Source organism: Notechis scutatus, chromosome Z (genome assembly GCF_049901735.1).
Source record: "Notechis scutatus isolate UNSWTSFEM ecotype Mainland chromosome Z, rNotScu1.2, whole genome shotgun sequence".
In the NCBI taxonomy this organism is placed as follows: domain Eukaryota; kingdom Metazoa; phylum Chordata; class Lepidosauria; order Squamata; family Elapidae; genus Notechis; species Notechis scutatus.
The window spans coordinates 34,255,811-34,280,047 of NC_142025.1; the positions used below are offsets into that span (position 1 = coordinate 34,255,811).

Consider the following 24,237-nt stretch of genomic DNA (forward strand, 5'->3'; position numbering starts at 1 on the left):
TTAATAAATAATCAAGTAGATTTGCACTAATCTCAAAAAGAATATTCCATATCAAAAAGGGAAAGTAGCAACTGAACTGAGAAGTTGCCAGAAATCCTTATTAATTGGAGGACTCACAAGACAATTCCACAAAATTAAAGCAATTCATTCTTTTTAAATATCCTATTATAGAACTAGAACTATTAAGAATTATTATACAGAATGAATTTCAACATCTTGAAGACTTCTGAAGAAGTTTTTCCCCAAGGTGAATCTTTGCCAATTACTAAATATCAAATAGAAACATATCTGTATGAGATCTATAAATGTTATTTCTTCTGAATGTAGAAATCCTACACACACATTTTCATTTTCACTTAGTTACAGATCCCTGAAAAATCATCAGTATTCTTATATTAAAATGACTGCTGCATGCTGGAACCGCACTATTATTTAGACTGAAGCATTTAATTCTCACATTTATTTTTCACAGCATTATGGAAAGCAAACTCTGTTGGAATTTAGCCATTCCAGTAAGCAGTGTATCATAATCTTATTCCTCTTTTCACAATCCTGAAAAAAATGTTCAACCTTTCAAATATTATTTTTTAAAATTTATAGCAGAAAAGCAATAAAACATGTTACTATTCAAAAATATTTAAAGCAAGGACTTCCAGCTTGTTCCTCGTCAAAGTCGGTGCGAATCCGCGAATTGTTGAAAATAAACTCAAAAGATATTGGCTGAAATAAGATACTGGACTCCGGGATTGAATATATCTATCAAAGAAGAGGATTTCAACTATTAAGGGAGGGGAAAGAAAAGAAAAAGAAAAAAGGAGAAGATATAATGGAGGTGCTCCTTGTTGATATAAGACTGGACTCACAAGACATAAAATCGCATATGCAAGATACAAGGGGTATGGTAAAAATCAAACTTGAAATGTGTAATTATGTATTAAAGAAATTAGAAATGGTGATTCAGCATTAATAACACAATAAATAAACAAGAGGGGGAGGAGTTCTATAAAGAAGCCAACTTAGAAGAACCAAACGAACAACAATTATTTAAGCAGGGGAGAAAAGGAATTAGAATTAAAAATTTGTGGTCTGATGGGATGATAAAAGGGAGAATGGTTCGGAAAATGGTTAAAGAGAGAAGGGAAAACCAGAAAAAGGAAGTGCAAAGGAAAAATCAAAAGAGGGAGACAGAAAAGTTTAATAACTGGAATGAGAAAAGAAGGGAAATACGAATGGGAAAAAAGGGAATTAGGAGAAAGGACCAGAAAATAAAGAGGAACAGGAAACAAACAAGGATGAAAACAAAGTACATTGTTCAAAGAATAAGAGATAATGGGTGAAAAAAAGGGATAAAGAAGGGGATTCTGCAAAGTAATATGTTGGGATGTATAAGAATATATTTAAAATAGTATTTTGTAATGTATAGATCAGTGATCCCCAACCTTTTTTATGCCGCGGCCCGGTACCGGCATCAGCTGGGCGCCGCGTGCCCGGTACCAGCATCAAGCTGAGGCGCGCCATCTTTTTTGATGAAAAAGTGCTTCCAGTGACCTCACCGGAAGCACTTTTTCATCAAAAAGATGGCGGCGCTTACGCTGCGGTGAGCTTTTCCGGGTAGAAATGGCTTTCTACCCGGAAAAGCTCACCGAAGCACTTTTTCATCAAAAAGATGGCGGCGCCCAGCAAACCAGCGCCCGGTAGGACTTGTTCCACGGACGTGCACCGTCCGCGGACCGGTGGTTGGGGACCCCTGGTATAGATGATTCATAGAGAAAATATAATGCGGAATCTGAGAAAAATATATATATTTGTGTTTTATACTAGATAGAGAGATTGATATTAAGGAAGAATGAAGGTGGTTAGCTCGAATTATTAACTAGAGGGGACAATTATATTTACAGATAAGGATTGATAAAATGACAAATGTGACAGGAAAAAAATAATGAGAAATGATAATAGAAAGGAGATGAGAATTTCAGATAACATTGTAAAATAAGATATGAGAATATACTAAGAAAAATGGAAGGAGATATATTAGGATTTGGAACTGAATAAATGAACATAGAATGGGCGTTGGTTCTTACCTGACATGCCATTTCTCTGGAGCCGTGAGGATCATCCAGAGAGTGGGAGGTGCTCCAGTCTGCATCGTTGAAGGCTGAGCTTAATTGCTGAGGAACGCTCCGCCCTCCATCACGTGGCTCCCTTGCGTTCCCCAGTTGCGTGAAGACGAGAGTGAAAAGAAGGTCGTGCTCTCATCTTCCTATGCTAAAGAGTTCGTTGGCTGAAACAAGACCCCACCAGACGGCAAATTTAAAAGGGTGGGGCTGGGTGATCCTCACGGCTCCAGAGAAATGGCGTGTCAGGTAAGAACCAACGCCCATACTCCTGAGAGCCGTTCGGATCATCCAGAGAGTGGGACATACCAAAGCTTGGCTGTCCTACGGGAGGGACTCCGTCTGGTCTTGCAATCTCTGAGGTTCCCTGAAGACTCGCTGAAGGACTCGTCTACCAAACGAAGCCTCCCCCGAGGCAAAAGTGTCTATCTTATAGTGTCTAATGAAAGGAGATGGGGATGCCCAAGTGGCTGCCCGACAAATATCAGAAATTGGAGTCTGAGTGGCCCAAGCTGCCGAGGTGGCTGCACTTCTGGTGGAGTGCGCTGTGATCCCCCTTGGTACCGGCAGAGCCTGGGACAAATAGGCCTTGGAAATAGTAGCCCTAATCCAGCGGCCGATGGTTGACGGGGAGACTTTGTGGCCTAGTGATTTGGGCTGGAAGGAAAGGAATAAGGATTCTGACCTCTGAAAGGGCTGGGTACGCTTGATGTAAATGCGTAGGGCCCGTCTTACGTCCAGGGTGTGCCAAAGCTTCTCCCTTTCCCGCGAGGGATTGGGACAGAAGTTCGGGAGTGTGAGTTCCTGAGCCCTATTGGAAGGCCGAGTTGACCTTAGGCAGGAAGGTAGGATCCGGTCGGAGGACCACCTGATCGGCATGGAAGATGCAAAGGTCCTTCCTTACCGACAAGGCTGCTAACTCCGATATTCGGCGGGCTGAAGTAATAGCCACCAGGAACACGACTTTGAACGTTAGGAACTGGAGGGAGGCTTCCCTGAGGGGCTCAAAGGGGTGTTTAGTAAGGGACACCAGGACCTTGTTAAGGTCCCAGGTAGGATATCGGTGTATGGTTGGAGGACATAAGTTAGTGGCTCCTCTGAGGAATGCCCGAATACGAGGGTGGTGGGAGAGGGAATCCAGATTATCACAGGCAACGACTGTCGAGAGAGCTGCGACCTGATGCCTCAGGGTGTTTGGGGAAAGACCTTTCCTCAAGCCCTCCTGGAGGAACTCCAAAACTTGAGCGATGGAAGGTGAAAACGGGTTGACCTGGAGACTATGGCACCACTTGCAGAAACCATTCCAAGTGGCATTGTATATACGAGTTGTTGAAGGCCGCCTGGCAGCTAAAATAGTAGCAATAACCTGTTCAGAGAAGTGTTCATTTCTTAAGCGTTCCCGCTCAACCTCCAAACGGCTAACTGGAGCCACTGAGGGTCCGGGTGTTGGAGGGGCCCCTGGGAAAGGGATATCCTGTTCAGGGGAATTCTCCAGGGAGGGGCCACCAACAAGTTGCGGAGGTCCGCAAACCAAGGGCGCCTGGGCCAGAAGGGGGCCACTAGAATCAGCTCCGCTCTCTCGGAGATAAGCTTCTAGATGACTCTGGGAAGCAGGGCTAGTGGAGGGAATGCATATAGGAGCCCTGTGGGCCAGGGACAACGGAGGGCGTCGTAATTCTCGGCCCCGTGGGAGGGGTACCTGGAGAAAAACCTGGGGAGTTGTGTGTTGAGTGGGGAGGCGAAGAGATCCACTAATGGAAGACCGAACATCCTGGTAGCCTCCCTGAACAGTGACGGGTGGATGCGCCACTCGGACTGGTCCACCGTGGTCCTGCTTAGCCAATCCGCTTGGGTGTTTGAGACCCCTGAGATGTGTTCGGCTTTGAGGGAGAGGAGATTGCGCTCCGCCCAACGGCAAAGGCGCTCGGCCTCTCTCATCAAACTGATAGACTGGGTGCCCCCGTCGGTTGACGTGAGCCTTGGCGGTGACGTTGTCCGTGAGTATGAGGACATGCCGCCCGCGTACGTGCGGAAGGAAATTGCACAGGGCCAAGTGGATCGCGCGGAGTTCCAACCAGTTTATACTGCATTCCCGTTCTACCTGTGACCACCTGCCCTGTGTTGAGAGGGAGTGGATGTGGGCGCCCCATCCGGACAGGCTGGCGTCTGTGGTGAGGGTGAGGCATTGGGGCTCCTTGAAGAAATGGCCCTTGTTGATGGTGGGACGGGTCCACCAGAGGAGAGACGTGAGGACCCTTGAAGGCACCTTGACTGAGGCCTTTGAATTGCTTCTGCCGGTCCGCTGGAACGGGAGCAGGAACCACTGTAGAGATCTAGTGTGTAAACGGGCCCATGGAACAATGGAGATACAAGAGACCATTTTACCCAGTAATTTAGAGAGTTCTAAAATTGTTACTTTCCTTGATCGTCTGATATGTTTGACGGCTTCCTGGATGCTAAGGAATCTCTCTGAGGAAAGGAAAACTTTACCCTGAACTGAGTCAATGACGGCCCCCAAGTGGGTGATCCGTGTAGATGGTGACAGTTGGCTCTTTTGCCAATTAACTAGGAAGCCATGGTCTTGGAGGGCCGAGAGAGTGGCTCTAATATCCCTCTCTGCTTGGGTTCTGGAGGGAGAGATGATGAGGATGTCATCCAGGTAGCAATGGAGGCGGACCGGGAGGTTCCTGAGATGGGCCGCCAGGGCCGCGAGGACCTTGGTGAAGGTTCTCGGGGCAGAGGCCAGCCCAAAAGGAAGGGCCACATATTGGAAGTGGCGATGGTTGTAGCAGAACCTGAGGAATTTGAAATGGGAGGGCCGGATGGGGATGTGAAGGTATGCCTCGGAAAGGTCTATGGAGGATAGCCAATCCCCCTGCCGGATGCTGAGTAGGATGGACTGTAGGGTGTGCATCTTGAACCTGCGATAAACCAAATAACGTTAAGGCGTTTCAGGTCCAGAATGGCCCTCCATCCGCCCGAGGATTTAGGGACCACGAAGAGGTGGGAGTAGAACCCTGCCCCGCTGGGATGGTGGGACGGGTTGAATGGCCTGTATGGTGAGGAGATGACGGATTGCTGAATCCATTAAGTTGCGTTTGGAGGGGTCCCTTGAGGGGGATGCCATAAAGAAGTCAGGGGGCGCTGGAATTCAAGCGTGAGACCAAGTCTGACGGTATCACGGACCCAGGCATCAGAAGTGGAGGAGTCCCATCGGTCGGCGAAGTGCCTGAGGCGTCCGCCGATGGGAAGGGAGGGACGGGATCTATCTACGCCGGAAGGACTTCCCTCCTGAACCCCTGAAGGGACGCATTGTAGCCGCTGCCCTCCTGTTCCTGTCGCCCTGATCGGTTCGGTCCTGGGGCTGGAATGGCCGGAAGGAGGGGGCCTAGGTACCTGGGCGGGAAGGAGGCTGGTAGAAGGGACGGGAGGAACCTCTCCGAAATGGCTGAGGGGCTCTAGATTCTGACCTCCGAAAAAGAGGAGGGAGAAATTTTTTCTTGCTTCGGGTTTCAGAAAGCAAGGGGTCCAGAGTAGTACCAAACAGTTTGTCTCCCTTTATGGGGGCCGTGGCCAGCTTAACCTTGTTTTTTATGTCCGCCTGCCAATACTTGAGCCAGAGCAGGCGGCGAGCTGTGACGTGGGATGTTATTGCTCGTGCGGAAAACTTAACCGCATGGTAGGTGGCGTCGGCGGAGAACTCTGCCGCGGCCATCAATTTTGCTATGTCTTGGTGAGCCCTTGTGTTGGAGGGGGAGACGTGCTGCTTCAGTTGACGAAGCCACCGGATAGAAGATCTGGTGAAGAAGGAAGCGGCAGTGGCCGATTTAATGGCCCAGGTGTCCGCTTGATGAGCCCTACGAAAAGCGAGCTCAGACCTCTTGTCCTCGGGTTTGAGGGCCTCTAGGGGATCACTGGGGGACGATGAAGAGGCCAGGCCAACGATGGGCTCATCTACCTCAGGGGTGTTAAGTAAGTCACAGAAGGTTGACTCGAGGTTGAAGAACCTCTTGTCCAGGCTGGATGGGGCAGGGGGGGCCCTTGTGGAATTCAGCTGGTTCGAGACCAGGTCGTGAAATAAGGGTGGGGCCGGGATTACCTCCGCCTCCACCACGGGCTGTCTAAAAATGGCATCCTCCTGGCCTTCCGCCGGGGAGGGGAGAGTCAAGGAGGGCTGCACGGACAGGCCAGAAATATTCCTGGCTTTAAATAACAGCGACTTGAACATGTGTGGTTTGAACAGTCCCGTAACTGTGGGTTGGTCCGGGGTGAGACCCTCGTCCTCGGACATGTCCCCCTCCATAGGGTCTACCTCCGATAGGGGCTCCTCTTGGTGCATGGACCCCCATTCCAATTCCTCCTCTACCCCAAACCAATCTAGATCCTCCATGGCCTCCTCCAGATCCCTTTCTGGGAGAGGACTGCCCTCCTGTAAAGGTACCTGACCATGAGTGGGGTCCGATCTAGGCGAGGACCTAATTGAAGGCGGGTCGTGTTCGGGCGCCAATGAGGGGGGACCGGACCTGGACATCTGCTGAAGGCCCTCTGCTATCCCCTGGCGAATGGCCCGTTCCATCCATGCCTGCACGTGTGCAGGGATCTCGGCTGTGACGGCCTCCTCCTGGCACAGACCAGCAGCCGTGGGCGTAAATGTAGCTTCAGGAGTCCGTCTGGTCGATGGGCCGGGAACCTGGTGTCCCTGGGATGGGCTGCGCCTGGAGAGGGAAGAACAATCTGGAGGAGGGGGGGGTGTCTGGAGGTAGAAGGAGCGGAGGGCGGGAGGGTTGGAAGAACCGGTTGTGCCTCTCTAGATCGCCTGTCAAATTCTTTCTCCAGAGCCCTATGACGTCGTAGGGCGTCTCTCTGAGAAGCCTTGGAAGTCTCCTTAGGGGCTTCCTTAGCCTGTTTGCGCAGGTGATAGGATTTAGATTTTGCCTTCAAAGAAGGGCCTTTGGTGGAATTGTCATCTGCCATTGTAGAAGAAAGGACAGTAATACAATTTAAAGGCGGTTGGCTCGCCAGGGGTTCGGCCTACAACAAGGCCGGGTGTCCTTTCAGCTGGCCCACACCCCCTTTTAGAATTTAGATGTAAAAATTCTATAATATAGCAGTTGATATAATTATTAATATCTTTATGCACAACCAGGATTATAATCCAATGGGTGTGGAGAGCTAAGAGTCAATATCGATAAAATTAAAAAAATACTAGGTATAAATTCACAATAAGTCTAATATGTGTGTATGTATGTATGTATGTATGTGTGTATATATATATATAATATATATACCTGCATATATGCAGTTACACAACTGTACTAACAATAGTACTATTATTATTATTATTGTTATTATTATTATTAATATTAATATTAATATTAATATTTTTTTTTATTATTATTATTATTATTATTATTATTATTATTATTATTATTATTATTATTAATTTGTTAAATAACACCAATTTTCCGAATTAAAACGCCTGAGGCTGGAATGAGGCCTCTGGCAGCTGGGGCTCCCAGGCAACAACCGGGAGGGATAGGCTGCTAATTCCTGCCCTGAGCCTGCTGCGGAAGGCCAACAATATTACCAGATTCACAGAAATTCAACAACTCCTACAGGCTGAAAGGCCTATAAGTAAGGGCAGTGACTTCGCAGCGCAATGAGGCCTCAGAAAATGGCGCCCGACACGTGGCGGCGCCCAAAATGGCGGCCGCCCACGCTCCTAGAATTACGGGCTGCTCAGGGCAAAGTATAGGCCTCTCTGGCTCCAAAAATACCGAGAGGGGCAGGCAGTTAGATTTTCGCCCCTTCCTGGGGCTAGCGGCGTTAGCGGTGGGGGGGAATACCAGCTGCGCTATTCAGGCGCGTTTAATAGAGCCGCTATGAGCGCGGCGAGAAAAAGCGGCAGGGAAACGATCGAATCAGGGGGGGGGGAGGATTGGCGCCGAAGCGCGAAAGCCGCCCGTTCTTCAACCCCCCTGGGGGCGAAAAAACGCGCTCCCCTTGTCTCTCTATCCAAATGCGCTAGAGGCTAAGGAAAGAAGAAAATTGTCCCTTTTAGGGGCTAAGAATTCAAACCTGAGAGCTAATTGTTTGAATCGGCCAAGGAGTGGTGAACTACACAGCCTAATCTCACGAAGGCTGAGCGCAAACTGGGGAACGCAAGGGAGCCACGTGATGGAAGGCGGAGCGTTCCTCAGCAATTAAGCTTAGCCTTCAACGACGCAGACTGGAGCACCTCCCACTCTCTGGATGATCCGAACGGCTCTCAGGAGAATTGAGATAAGAATTTTAGATAATACTGTAAAATAAGATATGAGAACATGAATTGGGATTGGATAAGATAAGCTTAATATTTAATAATGACAAGGATAATGTAATATGAAATTAAACAAATAAAATGAATAGGTAACTATGGTCATGTTTGTATTGAGATGTGAAATCTGGAACCACACTACCTGCCAAAAGAGAATTTTTCATTTAAAAAAATAAAATGAAAACAGGGAGAAAATTGAATAATGGAATTATTAGGTATGTTTAATTGATATGGTGGTACGCATTTGGAGAGAGTAAGGTTGAAAATAAATATTTAAGAAGTATGAATTAATATGAATATAACGTAATGAGAGATGTATGATATATTGATGCAACACTGTTAATGTATTGTTGTTATATGTAGATTGAAATAAAAAAAAATTGGGAAAAAATATTTAAAGCAAGAAAGTCAGACTATCTAAAGCAGACCAGTCAAACATGTGGTCTGCATTAGGCTGTGGAGTTGGCCCACAGGGCGCTCCGAGATGGCGAAGGACTGGCCCTCGACGCCCCAGATCTAGCCATTCCCACCCAGTCAGCCACGATGACCAGGCCATGCCCCACCGGGGCCCTGAGGGCAAACACTCCTGATGCGTCCTGCAAGGGAATCAAGTTTGACACACCTGTTTTAAGGATATGAAATTATTTTAAATACATCTTTTGCAAGGCCATTCTAAGAAAGAATAAAAACAGAGACAACTGTGATTTTGAAATACTTGAAATAATATTAGAGACCTGTTTCAAAAATTAATGCCAAACAGCAATTTGACTCTGATCAAAAGAATCCTTTTTTAAAAAATGAAATATTTCAGAGATTTGTAAATGCCTAGTAAAAAGATTTGACAGCATGTCTACTCCTTTGCTAATGGCACATTTGAAAAAGCTTGAAGACTGCCATCTTGTGGAAACTAGTTAACCTAACATAGGAGTACTGAGTTTGAAACAAAAGAGTTTTAAAAGCCTTAAACCTATTAAGGAATTTAGATCAGGGATCACTAACCTTTTTGGACCTCAGGGACCACTAAATTCATAATTTTAAATCCTGCAGACCACTAATATGAATCCAGCGCACCACTTGCTGAAGCACATGAACTCTCAGTGACAGGATGGTCCTTCAGGCATTTGGCCGCCTGTTTCTGCAACCTTAAACACTCAATTTGGACCTGTTTCCCACAGAAAACAAAACACCAGGATCTCTCATCTCTTTGTCTCATCTCTCTGTATCTCTCATCTCTCTTTCATCTCTTTGTCTCTCTCTCTCTCTTTCATCTCATGGGCCAGCCAAGGTCTTGAGGAGGAGAGGAAGTCACACCTCCCAGTTGCGCAGCACCAACTCCCAGATGCGCAGCACCAACAAGGGCTGGAAGAAACACTTGTTACCCAGCAAGAAATGAAGCTTCGCTCCCACCCTGGAATATGGAGCGAATCTCCATCTCCTGTCCTTCCCTTCTCAAGCCAGGCAAGGAATGAGTGGGAGGGGTGGACAAGTGTCAGGCCCAGCCAATGGTGGGTTCAGCCGACAGGAAGCCACAGTAGGGAGACGAGAGAGCCACAAATTGCCAACACTCATTGCTTCGGCCCGCCTGCGCTACCACCCCCACCCACTTTTCTGCAATAGCACTATTACCTCATTCCGGGTGGTGAGGGCTGTACGACTCCTTGTATGTTGCACTACCTGCAAAGCTGCAAATTGCATCTGCCTCCCTCTACGGAGGAGATTTCCAGCCCTACCACGAGCTGCCTGGGCGGTCTCATATTCCAGAGCTCTAGTCACAGGACTGGACCATTGGTCATTCCGGAACAGCTCCTCCACCTGGGTGCACTGCGGACCACCGATTGGTGACCTCTGATTTAGATTGTTACAAAATATATTTATAGATAATTAGTGGAATAAAATAGAGAGAAGTATATTGACGCGATTTGATCATACTGAGAAAATGAGCAAAACTGAAAATGCAGAACAAATGTGTAAAAGAATAGTAAATTGGTGGGAAGGAAAAGATTGCAAAATTATGATCAGTTGGAGTTGAAAAAGGTCCTCAAAAAAAGATTACAAGAGACACAGAAGGAATCTGAAAGAAATAATTCTGAATTAGGTCCTATAGATATTGACTTTTCTAAATTTTTAATTATGATTACAATGTCTATCATAAAATATTAATGGAACAGATGCTGTATTTTTCCAATACTTAAAAAAAATTAAAACAAAATATATTTGCCTACAATAGATCATATAAAGAAAAATATTTGATTTATAAACATTTGGATAAAAATTTATTTCAGCTGGAATAAAAAGAAAAAAGAAATGGAGTTGTTCTATATATCAATCCTCAACTAAAACCAGAACACCTTTTGACTACTGGACAGAATAGATTTATTGAGATAGAAGTTTACTTACAAAGAGCTAAGACTATGGGGTGTTGAAAATTCATGCCCCAAATTGACTTTTTATAAACTCAAGGAGAAATTAAAATTGGTATTGGAATCGGGTATTGGAATTATTTTTTTTCTAACATCTAGCTAAATCATTAGAAAATTTCTTACTCAAAATAAATTATTAAAACTATATTTTATTTGATGACAAATGTAAATTTAGTGGATGTGTGGAAACAGAAAAATGGCAATTCTAGAGTATCTACTTTTCTGAAAGATATAGAGCCTTCTCAAGAATAGATTATGATTTGGATCTCAAAGAATTTTATCACTGAAATTTGAAATTTTGATTTAGAGGGAGATTAAAATAAATACTGTAATGCAAAGAAGAAACAGTGGAGGATTGTAAAAAAAAAATTAAATATAGGCACTGGTTTAAGAATAGTTTGGGACACAAATAGTTTTTTTAGAGGTTATTTTCATATAACTTAATACTGCACTCAAAAAAAAAGAATCAAGAGAAAACACAGACTATTCTAGATGATAAAAAAGAAAATTACCATAGAAGTATTTATCATTAAATTAAACTTTTACAGAAAAATGACAATAAATGTTATTTTATCTTATTGCGTTATTATAAATATTTTGAGGAGGAACTTTTACAACCTCTCCAAATACAATGATTTCTATTTTATAGGGAGGAAAAATGCTAGAGGCTAATACAACACTAATATCTAAAGAGGACAAGACTTTAATAAGAAATTATCGACCAAAATCATTATTGTATATAAATTGTGTACTGATAGATTGAAGATAATTTGGCAAGAATTTATTCATGAAGATCAATGTAGATTTTTACCTTCAAAATAATTAAAAGAAAATATCAAAATTGTGCTGTTTATTCTAAAACATTTAATGCAAACTGTCTTGATTTGTTTAGATGAAGAAAAAGACAATTTGACAATTTGAATTGAATTTTTCTATTTAAAATTTTGGAAGATATAAATTCTGGAAAGAATTTTTTCATATGGCTACAATGGATGTATACTTCACAGAAAGCACAAATTATTGTTAATGGAGATTTAACAAAACCATGTGAAAAAGGAATATGACAAAGTTGCCTCCTCTTCTTTTTTGTGTTCTTGAAATTTTGAATAGAGATGCAAGATAAAATGAGAGAATTATGGGAATAAAAATTTAAATAGTGTGCTGTCCCAGCCAGACTATGGGAATTGGATAGTTACTTAGGAATTATGAGCTGTCCCCTTAAGGGAATGCATCATGGGAAATGTAGTTCATGTCACGTGGCCATATCTGTAATCCTGATTGGTCACTAATTTTACCCTCGATGGGTTGGGGGAGTTTTCCTCACTTTTGCCTGAACTCATTAACTCATGGCAGCTGCTTTCTATTGCTACGAGACGGGTTAGGAGATAACCATCTTTTACCTACAAGGCAGATATACAAAGGATTGGTCATTAAAGAAGAACTTCATCACAAATGTGAGTTATGAGGATACCTGATGAGCTAATAAATGTACTTTGTTATGGATGTCTTGTTGAGTTTATCTATCTGCACCTGCACAGCGTACAATTCCACCACTGTGCAGAAGACAGAAAACAGGGACTTATAAGTTAAGAACTTTGACAGATGGCAAGGCTAGTTTTGGAAGATCAGGATCCTTTAAATGGAATTATTTGTAGAAAAAAATATTTTTTTTGCTGCATTAGGTTTCAAGATTAACAAAGACGTTAACACTAAGAGGTTGTAAGATTGAACAATTGATGAATAAAATGGTTTTTAAGATTGAAAGTAGATATATGGGTATTAATATGATAAATAGAATTGAATATAATGTTTTACAACAGTGGTCCCCAACCTTTTTTATGCCGCGGCCCGGTACCGGCATCAGCCGGGCGCTGCAGCCCGGTACCGGCATCAGCTGGGTGCCGCCATCTTGTTTTGATGAAAAAGTGCTTCTGGTGAGCTCACCGGAAGCACTTTTTCATCAAAACAAGATGGCGGCACCCAGCAAACCAGTGGCCCGGTAGGATTTGTTCCACGGACCGGTACCGGTCCGCAGACCGGTGGTTGGGGACCCCTGTTTTACAAGATATAAAAGAAAGAAAAGGCCCGGGATTACCCTATTTGAAATTGTAGTTTGCAGCTTGCTATTTCGTTGGATAAAAAAGTGGATGTTGGTAGAAAAGATCTGGAGCTAAAAGGACACAACTTGAAACTTAGGTGGTTTGAACATTTATAGTACAATAAAGCCCAGGTTTTATCAAAGATTGTAAAAATCATGTTTAGATATGTCATTGTAGAAGAGTAGAGAAAATTACATGCATTTGTGTTACCTTTCTCTCCTCTTAGCTGAGCCCTCTCCCTGAGTTCTTTATGCAGAATTGCTCATAAAATGCTTCACTCTGAAACAGGTGGAGAAGGAGAAGCAAGAAGAACAGAAGAAATATGCATGTTTCTGAAACTGCAGCCATTGCTGCAAGAAAAAAGTCCAACCCAAAAAAAACTTCACAGAGGCAGAAGGAGAGGGGGAAAAGAGGCACATCCAAGCCAGCACAATATTGGGAAACTGCTAGTGCTTTACCTGCTGCCTATTAATAAAGAAGAAAATAATAGTAAAAGAAATCCAGAGCAGAGAAGTATTAAAGACAGACCAGGATGCATAAGAATACACTGTTAAACACAAGTGAATGGATAACATCACCATCATACTAATAGTAATAGTACAGTAGCAATAGTAATATTAGTACAAATATTATATAGCAGAGAATAATAGTAGTAGAATATTATGTACAGAAATGTTTAGAAAACATTAAATACTACAAATAGTAATAAAAACAAAAGGTGGTATAAGACAATTCACAAAGAAACAACTCACACCCATATGTGTGTATGTTTTACTTTTATATTCTGAGCATTCTTTTTTCAAAATAAAACCAACTCTTATAGCGGGATATAAAACCCAACTGTACAGGGTCCAAGGCTATTGATGGCTCTTTGGAATTTGAGTTAATCAAATTGTATTTATTTATATATTTTTTACATTTCTGCACTGCCCATCTCCATCAAAGAGGGACTAAGGTCAGTGTACAATGAATTGGGTATAGTTTAAAAAGAACACATTACAGCCATATTGAGAATATGGAATAAATATAAAGCTACTTTAAAATATCTTTGTGGATCTCAGTATAAGAAGCATTTTGTAGAAGAGAAATTATAAGTAAACTCAAATGGCTAATTCATGTGATATATTAGTTTTTTCTGAATGAGAAAACATGTATTTAACAGTACATGTATTTAAACATCTTTTCCTTTCTCTTTTTTTCTTAGCTTTGATTTCCTTTCTCTATTATTACTTCTTTTCTGCATTTTGCATTACATAGTAGATCCCAAACAGGAACAGCATGTTTGCTATATACGTACATAAGCCTATTCCAATGTCATTCCTAAATACTATTTTGAATAGCATGACCTGCTCATATTGCAGACTTTTAAAAAGTAGAACACATTTTGTCAATATTTCAGATTAGAAACAATGGCATCAGGAGGCTCTGGGGTTACCTCAGAAGTTAATTTAAATATTAATATTTGCAAAAAGAAATGTCAGAATGATCCCATGACTTTTAAGTTACTATTTATGATCATTACAAAACTATAATCTGATCTGGAGAGCATTTCATAAACGTAAAATAAAACAAATACAATGCCACTCTGGACCCAACCTTCAATGTTTCTAAGCGCTCAAAAAGAGGAAGATCATCCACTTCCACAATGAATTCTTCTACAGCTTTGTACAATTTACATTGCAATTCATTCCTCTGGAGAATCAAGCTTTGTATTTCATCCTGTGCAGAAGAGAACACACAATTGAGGTCTTCTTCAGTAGAGATATAGATACTTCTCAATTTACAATCACAATTGGAACCAAAATTTCTGCTGCTAAGCAAAGGAGTTGTTAAATGAGTTGTGCCCAAGCTTATGACTTTTTCTGCCACAATTGTTAAATAAACCACTGTAGTTGTTAAGTGAATCATGCAATTGCTAACCAAATTTGGCTTCTCCCACTGACTTTGCTTATTAGAATCCATCTGGGAAGGTCACAAATGGCAATCTCATGATCCAGACACAATGCAACTGTCATAAATATATGCTATTTACCAAGAATCCTAATTTTGGGAATTTGGGAATGAGAGAAATGAGAATTATTCCTGTAAAGAAAACAGCAAATGCCATATTTAGCATGTATGTAACCTAAGGAACCCTAATGAGACATTAAGTAAGAAATTGTGTAATAATGTTCACCATAAGAAAATAACAAGGCTATAAACATCTTAGCACATTGCAGGTCAAAGGAAGATAGTTGGCAAGTCAAGAAACCACTTGTCATACTAAAATTAATAATGCTGACAATAGTTGGCTGTAGCAACTATCAGGGGGATGGAGATTACTAGAAATGAATAGCTACTGGGATGGAGTTGCTGGGAAGGGGCAGACTGTACACCAGAAATCAACCAATGAGAGAAGGGCAGTAACTGGGAAAGGAGTTTTGAAACTGTATATAATCATCATGTATTCCTATGTAAAAATGTCTCCTGTGTTTCTAACCATGAAGAGAACAGCTTTTGCAAAATCTTCACTAAACAAGCTCTTGTATTGTTCATGGTATCTCCTGTTGATTTCAAACTGAGACACTGATTTCTCACAGGCAATGCTGTGACAATTTTAAGTGTGAGACTCTCACTATATTCACTGCCGTTGTAACTTTGAACAATCACAAATGGTTCTAAATCAAGGACCTCCTGTGTAGAATAACCCTATAGAACAACTGCAAATTTAGGCAGTTAGTTATACCATGTGAAAATTAATGTACTCACTGACATTGATCCAAAACATCAGTTTTCAGATACTGGTGCAGTTACAAATGTTGTATCACGTACATGCTTATAATACAAGCCAGTACAGATGAAAGCAAAAGCAGCCAAATTCTGCTTTAGACAAGTGACAAAAACAGAAAGTACGGCTCTCAAGCAGTATGTCCTTTCTGTTTATCTGCTGACATAACCAACGAAGGGAATATTCACATGAATTAGTTTACCGTATATACTCGAGTATAAGCCGAGTTTTTCAGCCCATTTTTTGTGCTGAAAAATCCCCCCGGCTTATACTCGAGTCAGATTCCCTCTGAAAAAAAATGGTGTGGAGCTCCGGAGCTGGGCAGGCGCTTCCCTGCTTCCGTGTTTCCTTTGCAACTTTTAAGCATGGGGGTAATCGGAAGCAGAAAAGTTCTTGCATGAGGATATGTTTTTTCTTTTTTAACTGTTTTTTTGGGGGGAAGACCCACCGTCATGCGAGAATGCTCAGACACGAAATCTATCCGCCCGAAAATAAGTGTGTGTGGGGGGAATTTTAACAGAGGGAAGATGTAGGGAGAAGGCAAAAGCGACGGAAGATCCTTCAGGGGAAACTGAGGGGAGACTCACCTTGGTCAGATGAGCCCCTTCCCCGCCCCTAAGGAAGCAGAGGCAGCCAGCAAGGGCAGGCAAGCCCCACTTCACAGACTCTGTCCGCCTCGCCTCCCACCAAAAGCCACGAGTCCCCAATCGCGAGCCCAGAATGCGCCTCCCTCAGGGGCAGCAACGACGCCGGTTTTCCGAGACAAGAAGCTCCGCCGTGAAAGCACCCTGGCTCTAGGCTCGCGGGCTCAGAAAAAACGCGAGCCGAGGTCGCAAGCCCACTGGCTTCTCAACATCCGGCACCGCCCTGTTCTATGTGCCAGGCCTGGCAAGTCCGAGCAGCCAGCGCGTGGAGCAGGACGGCGCCGGACATCGTTGGCTGCCTCTTTCGCAGCACGGGAGGCCTCCCGGCTGGCCAGCTGCTCTCCTCCTTCTCTGCCTGTTTGTTCTGTGTGGCCAAGGAGGAGGAGACCGGCCGGCTGGTTGGGGGAGCCGCCTCCTCGGCGCAGAAAGCCTCCCCAACCAGTCCGGCCGGTCTCCTCCTCCTCGGCCACACAGAACAAACAGGCAGAGAAGGAGGAGAGCAGCTGGCCAGCCGGGAGGCCTCCCGTGCTGCGAAAGAGGCAGCCAACGATGTCCGGCGCCGTCCTGCTCCACGCGCTGGCTGCTCGGACTTGCCGGGCGCCGCACATAGAACAGGGCGGTGCCGGATGTTGGAGAAGCCGAGCGGAGCCGGCGACCTCGGCTCGCGTTGTTTTCTGAGCCCGCGAGCCTAGAGCCAGGGCGCTTTCATTGCACGGCGGAGCTTCTTGTCTCGGGAAAACCGGGCGTTGCTGCCCCCTGAGGGGAGGGCGATTCTGGGCTGCACGATTGGGGGACTTCGTGGCTTTGGGTGGGTGGGTGGGTGGGTGGGAGTGAGGACGGACGGAGTCTGTGAAGTGGGGCTTGCCTGCCCTTGCTGGCTGCCTCTGCTTCCTTAGGGGCAGGGAAGGGGCTCATCTGGACCAAGGGTGAGTCTCCCCTCAGTTTCCCCTGAAGGATCTTCCGTCGCTTTTGCCTTCTCCCTACATCTCTGCTCAGGTGTCCGGCTGGGGCTGTCAGGAGTTGCTGCCGCCAGTGTGGCTCCGGTCCCGCGTTGCCTTGGGAAGGGTGGGGCAAAATCAGGAGCCGCTGAGCCTGAGCCTCCGGTGCCGCTGCTGCTGTTGCAAAGCGCTGCCGCGCTCTTCCTTTTTGCCTTTCCTTCCCGAGGCAACGCGGGACTGGGGCCGCGCCGGCGGTAGCGACTCCTGACTCAGGGGGCCTCCGAGGGAGGGGAAGAGAGTGACTCCTGCCTCCCGCTGTCATCATCTTCTTCTTCTTTGGGTTAGTGAATCAATTAAACCTTTCATGATAGTGAGATCGTTTCCCAAATTAATTATTTTTATTTTTGAAATTTACCAGTAGCTGCTGCATTTCCCACCCTTGGCTTATACTCGAGTCAATAAGTTTTCCCAGGTTTTTTGTGTAAAATTAGGTGCCTCAGCTTATATTCGGGTCGACTTATACTCGAGTATATACGGTACATACCTTTTTATTTATTTTAAAATAAATTATTTTTAAAGCTATATTTGTTATATAAAGTTATGTCAAATATGGACTTTTCTCAAGCTACTTTACTGGACCTTTTAAGACCAAAAACCTTGGTTATGGTAGTTTCTACATGAATTTATATAGTTTTCAATTCAGATGTTGAGCTGGGGAGCGGAGGAGGAGACAGAGAGAAATAGAACACCCATTCTCACACATTTAGTTGCAGGAAAGATTAATTTACTCTCTTAAAAAGAGTTTAACAATTTATTAACAGAATAATCTGTAAGTAATGGACATGCAATAAGCATAGCAATCATATAAAATTAACAAGACCAATAATATGAATGATAAAAAAAGATACGGAAGCCTTGAATCCAATTTTCACTCAAATAAAATTTTTTGTCATTGGATCTATCCAACAATAATAATCTTCCTGGATGTAATTACTAGAAATTGAGTTTAAATTCCTAGTGCTACATTTAGGAATTTAAATTCCTAGTAGCTACATCTAGGAAGATTATTCTATTGGGTAGGACTAACAGGAAATTTTTCATTTGACTAGCACCTGTAAAAATTTTAAGACGTTCATTCTCTCTCTCTCATTCATTCACTCATTCACACAGAGTTATTACAGTCCAACAAATTCTCAAATTGTACTCCATTCAACTATCCTGTTGCTGATCAGTACAGGAAAGAGAAAAGCTGTAAAAATTTGCTAATGACCTGCAAGTTGCTTTCTCCTCCTCACAAAATCTATAATCTGTGATAGCACTAACTTGGAGCCAGTTTGGTTTAATGTTTAAGAACAGAAACCAGGAGACTTACGAATTCTAGTTCTGCCTTAGGCATGAAAGCCAGATGGGTGTCTTTGAACTAATTACACTCTCTCAGCCCAACTCAACTCACAGGATTGTTGTGGAAAAATAGGAATATTGTGGATGTTCACCCTCTTAAAGTATTTATAAATTAATTTATTTAATAAAAATCAAATAAATTAAGTAATAAACATGGATACATCATATATTAGAAAAATATTGTCACATTTTAAATCCTTGGCAATCCTTTTGCTAACAAGCATAAGCAGCTACATGAACAAAATTTAAGAGACATCATCGGAGCTTATGATTTCCCATAAAATGGTATGATGTATCACCTACCGCATCTTTGCAAAGGCATATTTCTTGCTGGTAAATATTATAAATTTCCCATATCTTTTTCAGCACTTCCATGGACTGAGGCATCACAAGCTTCTCTTTGGTAACTCTATCTGCAGCTTCTAAAAGTTCTTCCCCAAAATAAGCACTTGTGTGATTTTGCCTGAATGATATTTAAAAATGACCATTTATAATACTATATACATTACTATGTATCTCTTACAGCTATTTTTACTCAATAAAATATGTCCCAATATTCCAAGTATAATTGATTCCATCTGACATAGAATGAACATTGGCTTACCTGAATGTTCGTTTTCTTCTGTGGCTTAGAGTCCAGATAGATAGGGTTAAATCAGATCCTGCCCTGTTGGACTGAGTCTGCCTAAAAACTGAAGCTCCGCCCTGTGCCGTGGCCACGCCCCAGCTTTCGATAAAGCACTTGGCAGACTGGACCTGATTCTGGAGTTGCAAGATAAAAAAGAACATACATTATTGCTCCCCCCAACCCCCACTCAGACCAGACGAATCAGGGTGGGCTGGACTCTACGCCACAGAAGAAAACGAACATTCAGGTAAGCCAATGTTCATTTTCCTATCTGTGGTTCTGAGAGTCCAGATAGATAGGCTGGTCGCCAAAGGCTGATGCCAAAGCTGGCCGGTCCCTGGGAAAGCGTGAGTCTGGTCCTATTCACATTGGCGTTCGAGCACGCTCTGTAGAACCCTCCTGCCAAAAGCTGCATCGGCTGATGCAAAGGCATCCAAGCAATAATGCCAAATGAAGGGTGACAGTAAAGACCATGTAGTCGGTCTACAAATCTCTTCAATGGGTGCTTGAGTAGCCCATGCTGCAGTGATTGCCACACTTCTAGTAGAGTGAGCTGTCACCCTTCGAGGCACCAGGAGACCTGTTCTGATAAGCCTTAGCAATACAAGCCCTAATCCATCCATCTGTTGATGGAGACACTTTCAGCCCCATTGTGCCTGGCTGGAAGGACACAAAAAATGCCTCCAACTTTCGGATAGAAGGTGTCTTCCAGATGTGTATCTTTAAGGCTCTATGGACATCCAGGGTGTGCCACACCCGTTCCAAATTATGGGTAGGATTGGAGCAGAAATTTGGGAGAATAAGCTCTTGAGCCCTGTAGAACCTAGAATTAATCTTAGGTATGAAAGATGGGTCTAACTGCAAAACCACTATCTGGATGGAAGACACACAAAACTTCCCTGACTGAAAGGGCCACCAACTCTGAGATCTTTCTAGCCGAAGTGATGGCTACTAGAAATGCTACCTTGAGAGACAGAAAGTGTAATCTAATGGACCTGAACAGTTCAAAAGGTTTGGCCATTAAGGCCCTTAACACCTTAGAAAGATCCCAAACGGGGAATCTGTGAACCACATGTCTAAGGTTGGTGGCCCCTTTTAAAAACCTCTGGATGGTTTGGTTCTGAGACAAGGACCCCTTCCTGTGTATGTACAATACTGAAGAAAGTGCATCCACCTGTCTGCTTAGAGTGTTTGCCAAGAGCCCTTTGTCAAGACCCTCTTGTAAAAAAACCAGAATGTTGGCTACTGAAGCCGAAGTGGAGGAAATCCTATTCTTGATAACCACTGGCAGAAGACCTTCCATGTGGCTTGATAGATGTGGTTGGTTGAAGGTCTCCTAGCTGCTAGAATGGTATGGATGGCCTAATATTTTGGGTCGCAAACTTGGTGAAAAACCTGGGGAGTTTGGTATTGGTTGGACATGCGAACAGATCCACCACTGGTAGTCCAAACTGTTGTGACAGCTCCTGAAATAAAAGAGGGGGAATACTCCACTCTGAGAAGTCAATCTTGGCCCTGCTAAGCCAGTCCGCTTGCACATTTTCCCCCCAAGATGTGTTCTACCCTGATTGACAGGAGATTCCTCTTCGCCCAAAGGTCCAAACATTCAGCCTCTAACATTAAAGCCCTAGATCTGGTACCACCCTGCCTGTTGATGTGAGCCTTGGTGGTTACATTATCTGTTAAAATTAGGACATGTGTGTTGTATGGTGTTTCTAAATTTCTTGAGAGCCTATTGAATCACTCTCAATTCTAACCAATTAATGTTCTTTTCCCTCTTCAAAACACTTCAGCCAACTGTGACTGTAAATGCGCCCCCCAGCCAGAGAGATTGGCATTGGTAGTGACATTGGTACTGGTACTGCTCGGGACAGCTCTCTGAATAATTGACCTGCATTCAAAGCTTGAGAAAACCACCATGACAAGGACTGCTGGACAGACCTGGGGACTGAGACCTTGAGAGATGAGTGACTTCTACCTGCCTTTTGGTGGGCAACAGAAACCACTGAAGCTTTCTGGAGTGTAGTCTAGCCCAAGGCACGATGGAGATGCAAGAAATCATCTTCCCTAAGAGTTGTGAGAGAAGTGCCAAGGGGAACTTATCCACTCTTACGACCTCCCCCGCCGTGCTTTGTAAACTATCTTTGTGTACCTGTGAGAGGAATACCTTACAAGACATTGTGCCAATCTTAGCCCCAAGATGAATAAACATGTAGATGGTGAGAAATGACTTTTCTTGTTGTTAATAGAAAAGCCATGGTTTTGTAACAGGGAGACTGTCACTTGGAGATCCTTTAAGGCCCAGTCATGTGAGGATGATTGGATTAAAATGTCATCCAGGTAACACTGCACCCTTACTGGGATGGTTCTCAAGCAAGCTGCCAAGACAGCCACAACCTTAGTAAACACCCTGGGTGCAGAGGATAAACCAAAAGGCATAGCCCAATATTGGAAGTGACTTCCCTCGTAGCTGAAGCGTAAATATTCCGTGTGTCTGACAAATTCTGATGTGTAGATAAGCCTCTGTTAAATCAATTGAGGTGAGGAATTCACCCTCCCTGACGCTCTGCAAAATAGACTGCAGTGAATGCACCTGGAAACGCTTGTACAACAAAAAATTATTGAGCCTTTTTAAATCCAGAATGGCTCTCCACACACCCTCAGAAGCCTTGGGAACAACAAACAGCCAGGAGTAGAATCCTTACCCTGTTGATTAATTGGAACTGACTGGATGGCTCTAATATCCAGTAGGTGTTGGAAGGCCTGTTCCATTAGTTTCCTATGAGAAGCTTCCTTGGAAACGGGGCAAAGCACATAAAATCTGGGGGGTTGTGATTTAAATTCTAGGAAAAGGCCACGTCTGATGGTATTTAAGACCCAAGCGTCGGATGTAATAGCCTCCCATTGGGCCGCAAAATTGGATAACCTTCCCCCCAATGGGAGAACTACTGCGACATTTAGCAGGAACGCCAAAAAAAGCAACTTCCTCCCCCACGAAAGGGCTGCTTGCCTGAAAATTAGGGTCTATCTCTGGCCTCTCTTTCCTGGGGCATTCCTGGTGGTTGAAGGACCGCCTCTGAGACCCTTGAGCCCCAATGCTGCCCTCAGCTCTGAATGACCTGCGAGTGTATGGTACCGCTCTGTAAGCAGACCGCCTTGCCAGAGAAAGAAGGTATTTTTTATCTCTGCTCTCCACTCCACCAGATGGGGCTCTAAGACCTCCGCAAACAATTTATCCCCTTTGATGAGGGCAGATGCCACTTTCCACTTCCACCACCCATTGGCCTGCCAGTTTTTAAACCACACCATTCTGCGGGCTGCTACAGAAGTGAAAATGGCCTTTGAAGCAAATCTGACACTGTTTAAAGTGGCATCCACAGTAAATTCGGGCGCTGCCACAAGTTTATGGATGTCTTGGTGCACTTGGACATCTGTGGCAGGGACCCTATCTTGCAGTTAGTGCAGCCAACGTAAGAAAGACCTCATAAAGAATGAGGCAGCCGAAGCAGCCTTGACTGCCCAGGCAGCCGCCAGGTGGGTACGTTGGAGGGATTGTTCTATCCTCTTGTCCTCCACCTTCAATGCCTCCTCTGGATCAGTGGGGTTTGATGAGGAAGAAATCAAGGCTACAACTGGACTGTCCACTGATGGCACCTGTAATGAGCTGGTAAGTTCAGTCCCCATATATTAAAGTAGCAGTGTTCGCTGGCTGATAACATGGCAGATGTTCCCGGGGATTCCAGCTATTTCTTGGTAACATTCAAAAATAATCTAGGCACTGGAATCATTTCAGGCAGAACTGTTGGTTCATCAAAATATTGGTCTGGAGGAGCAGTAATGTTCCCTTCCACTTCCCCAACAACTGCTTCTGGTCCCAACTGGGCCATCTTCCTGGCCTTAAACAATAAGGCCCTGAACTTTTGAGAATCAGAGACCAGAGAAGGAAGGTCTCTCAGGGGCTATTTCTTCGTCTGCCAAGAAATCATATGCCCTATTGTCTTCCTCTGGTGTTTTATGTGTAAAGCTACATGTGGAGGGGTCAGGAAAAGCCCTGTCCCTTAAGGATTCTGTTTCTCTAATGAATAGATTGTTCTAGGTCTCAATGTTCTGACACCACCTTTTCAAGCCTCCTCATAGCTTGGAGGCCTTCCACAATACCTTGGCTTATGGCTCTAGAGATAATTGCCTCCATGTACACAGGTAATGCTGCTTCAGCCTCTTCAGAACTGTGCAAGACAGCAGCTATGGCCGTATAAGATGCTGCCATCCCCGGTCTGGCATTCTTAGGAGGAGGTGCCTTAGTTTCATCCTGACAAACAGCTTGGGGAACTCCTTCGTAATCTGAAACTCCCTCTAGAGGGTGTAGATCAGCAGTAGCAGATGAATTATCAGGTGACCAGGCTTGTAAGCAAGGTCTACTAGTGGAGTTAGAAGGCCCAGGCTCTATTTATAAAATTGGAGTCAGAGCAGAAGAATCTGACTCCTCTGGGTCTGGTGATTTCCAGCTCCTCCCACCAGCAGAACGCTACCTTTTCTCTACCTGCTTTTCTGGAGCCCTCTGCCTTCTCAAAGCATCCTGCTCCTCTGCCCTGGAAGGTTTCTTGGGTTTAGGGGCCTTTCTCTTCTGCCTGCCCCTAGATTTTCCTCTAGAAGTAGAGGGACTGTGACCACTTCCTGATCTTTATCTGTCATCCCACTGGGAGATTGGGATTAACAAACGCAGCCAGAGGGAGAGGATAGATCCTGGTGGGGAAGGGGATGAGGAGTTAATAATACATTTACTGCTTGCCCTTGCCAGTAAGGCCCATCCAGAATAACAAAGATCCTCTTACCTCTGAACCGATGAAGCAAGCCTAGATAGGCCTATTGCTGGGCTGCAGCCACACCCTGCCGGTCACCACAATAATGGA

General features: G+C 44.1%; 1 protein-coding gene across 3 annotated transcripts in view; it reads right to left on the reverse strand.

Annotated features, from left to right (window-relative positions):
• STK31 (serine/threonine kinase 31) overlaps positions 1 to 24,237 on the reverse strand; it is a 91,634-nt gene that overhangs the window by 52,244 nt on the left and 15,153 nt on the right. For all 3 annotated transcript variants that reach the window (XM_087946917.1, XM_087946919.1, XM_087946916.1), the window contains exons 10-11: positions 19,003 to 19,162; positions 14,546 to 14,668 (exon numbers count right to left, since the gene is read on the reverse strand). In XM_087946917.1, coding sequence (XP_087803043.1) covers positions 14,546 to 14,668; positions 19,003 to 19,162 — 283 coding nt within the window. The remainder of the gene's footprint in view (positions 1 to 14,545; positions 14,669 to 19,002; positions 19,163 to 24,237) is intronic.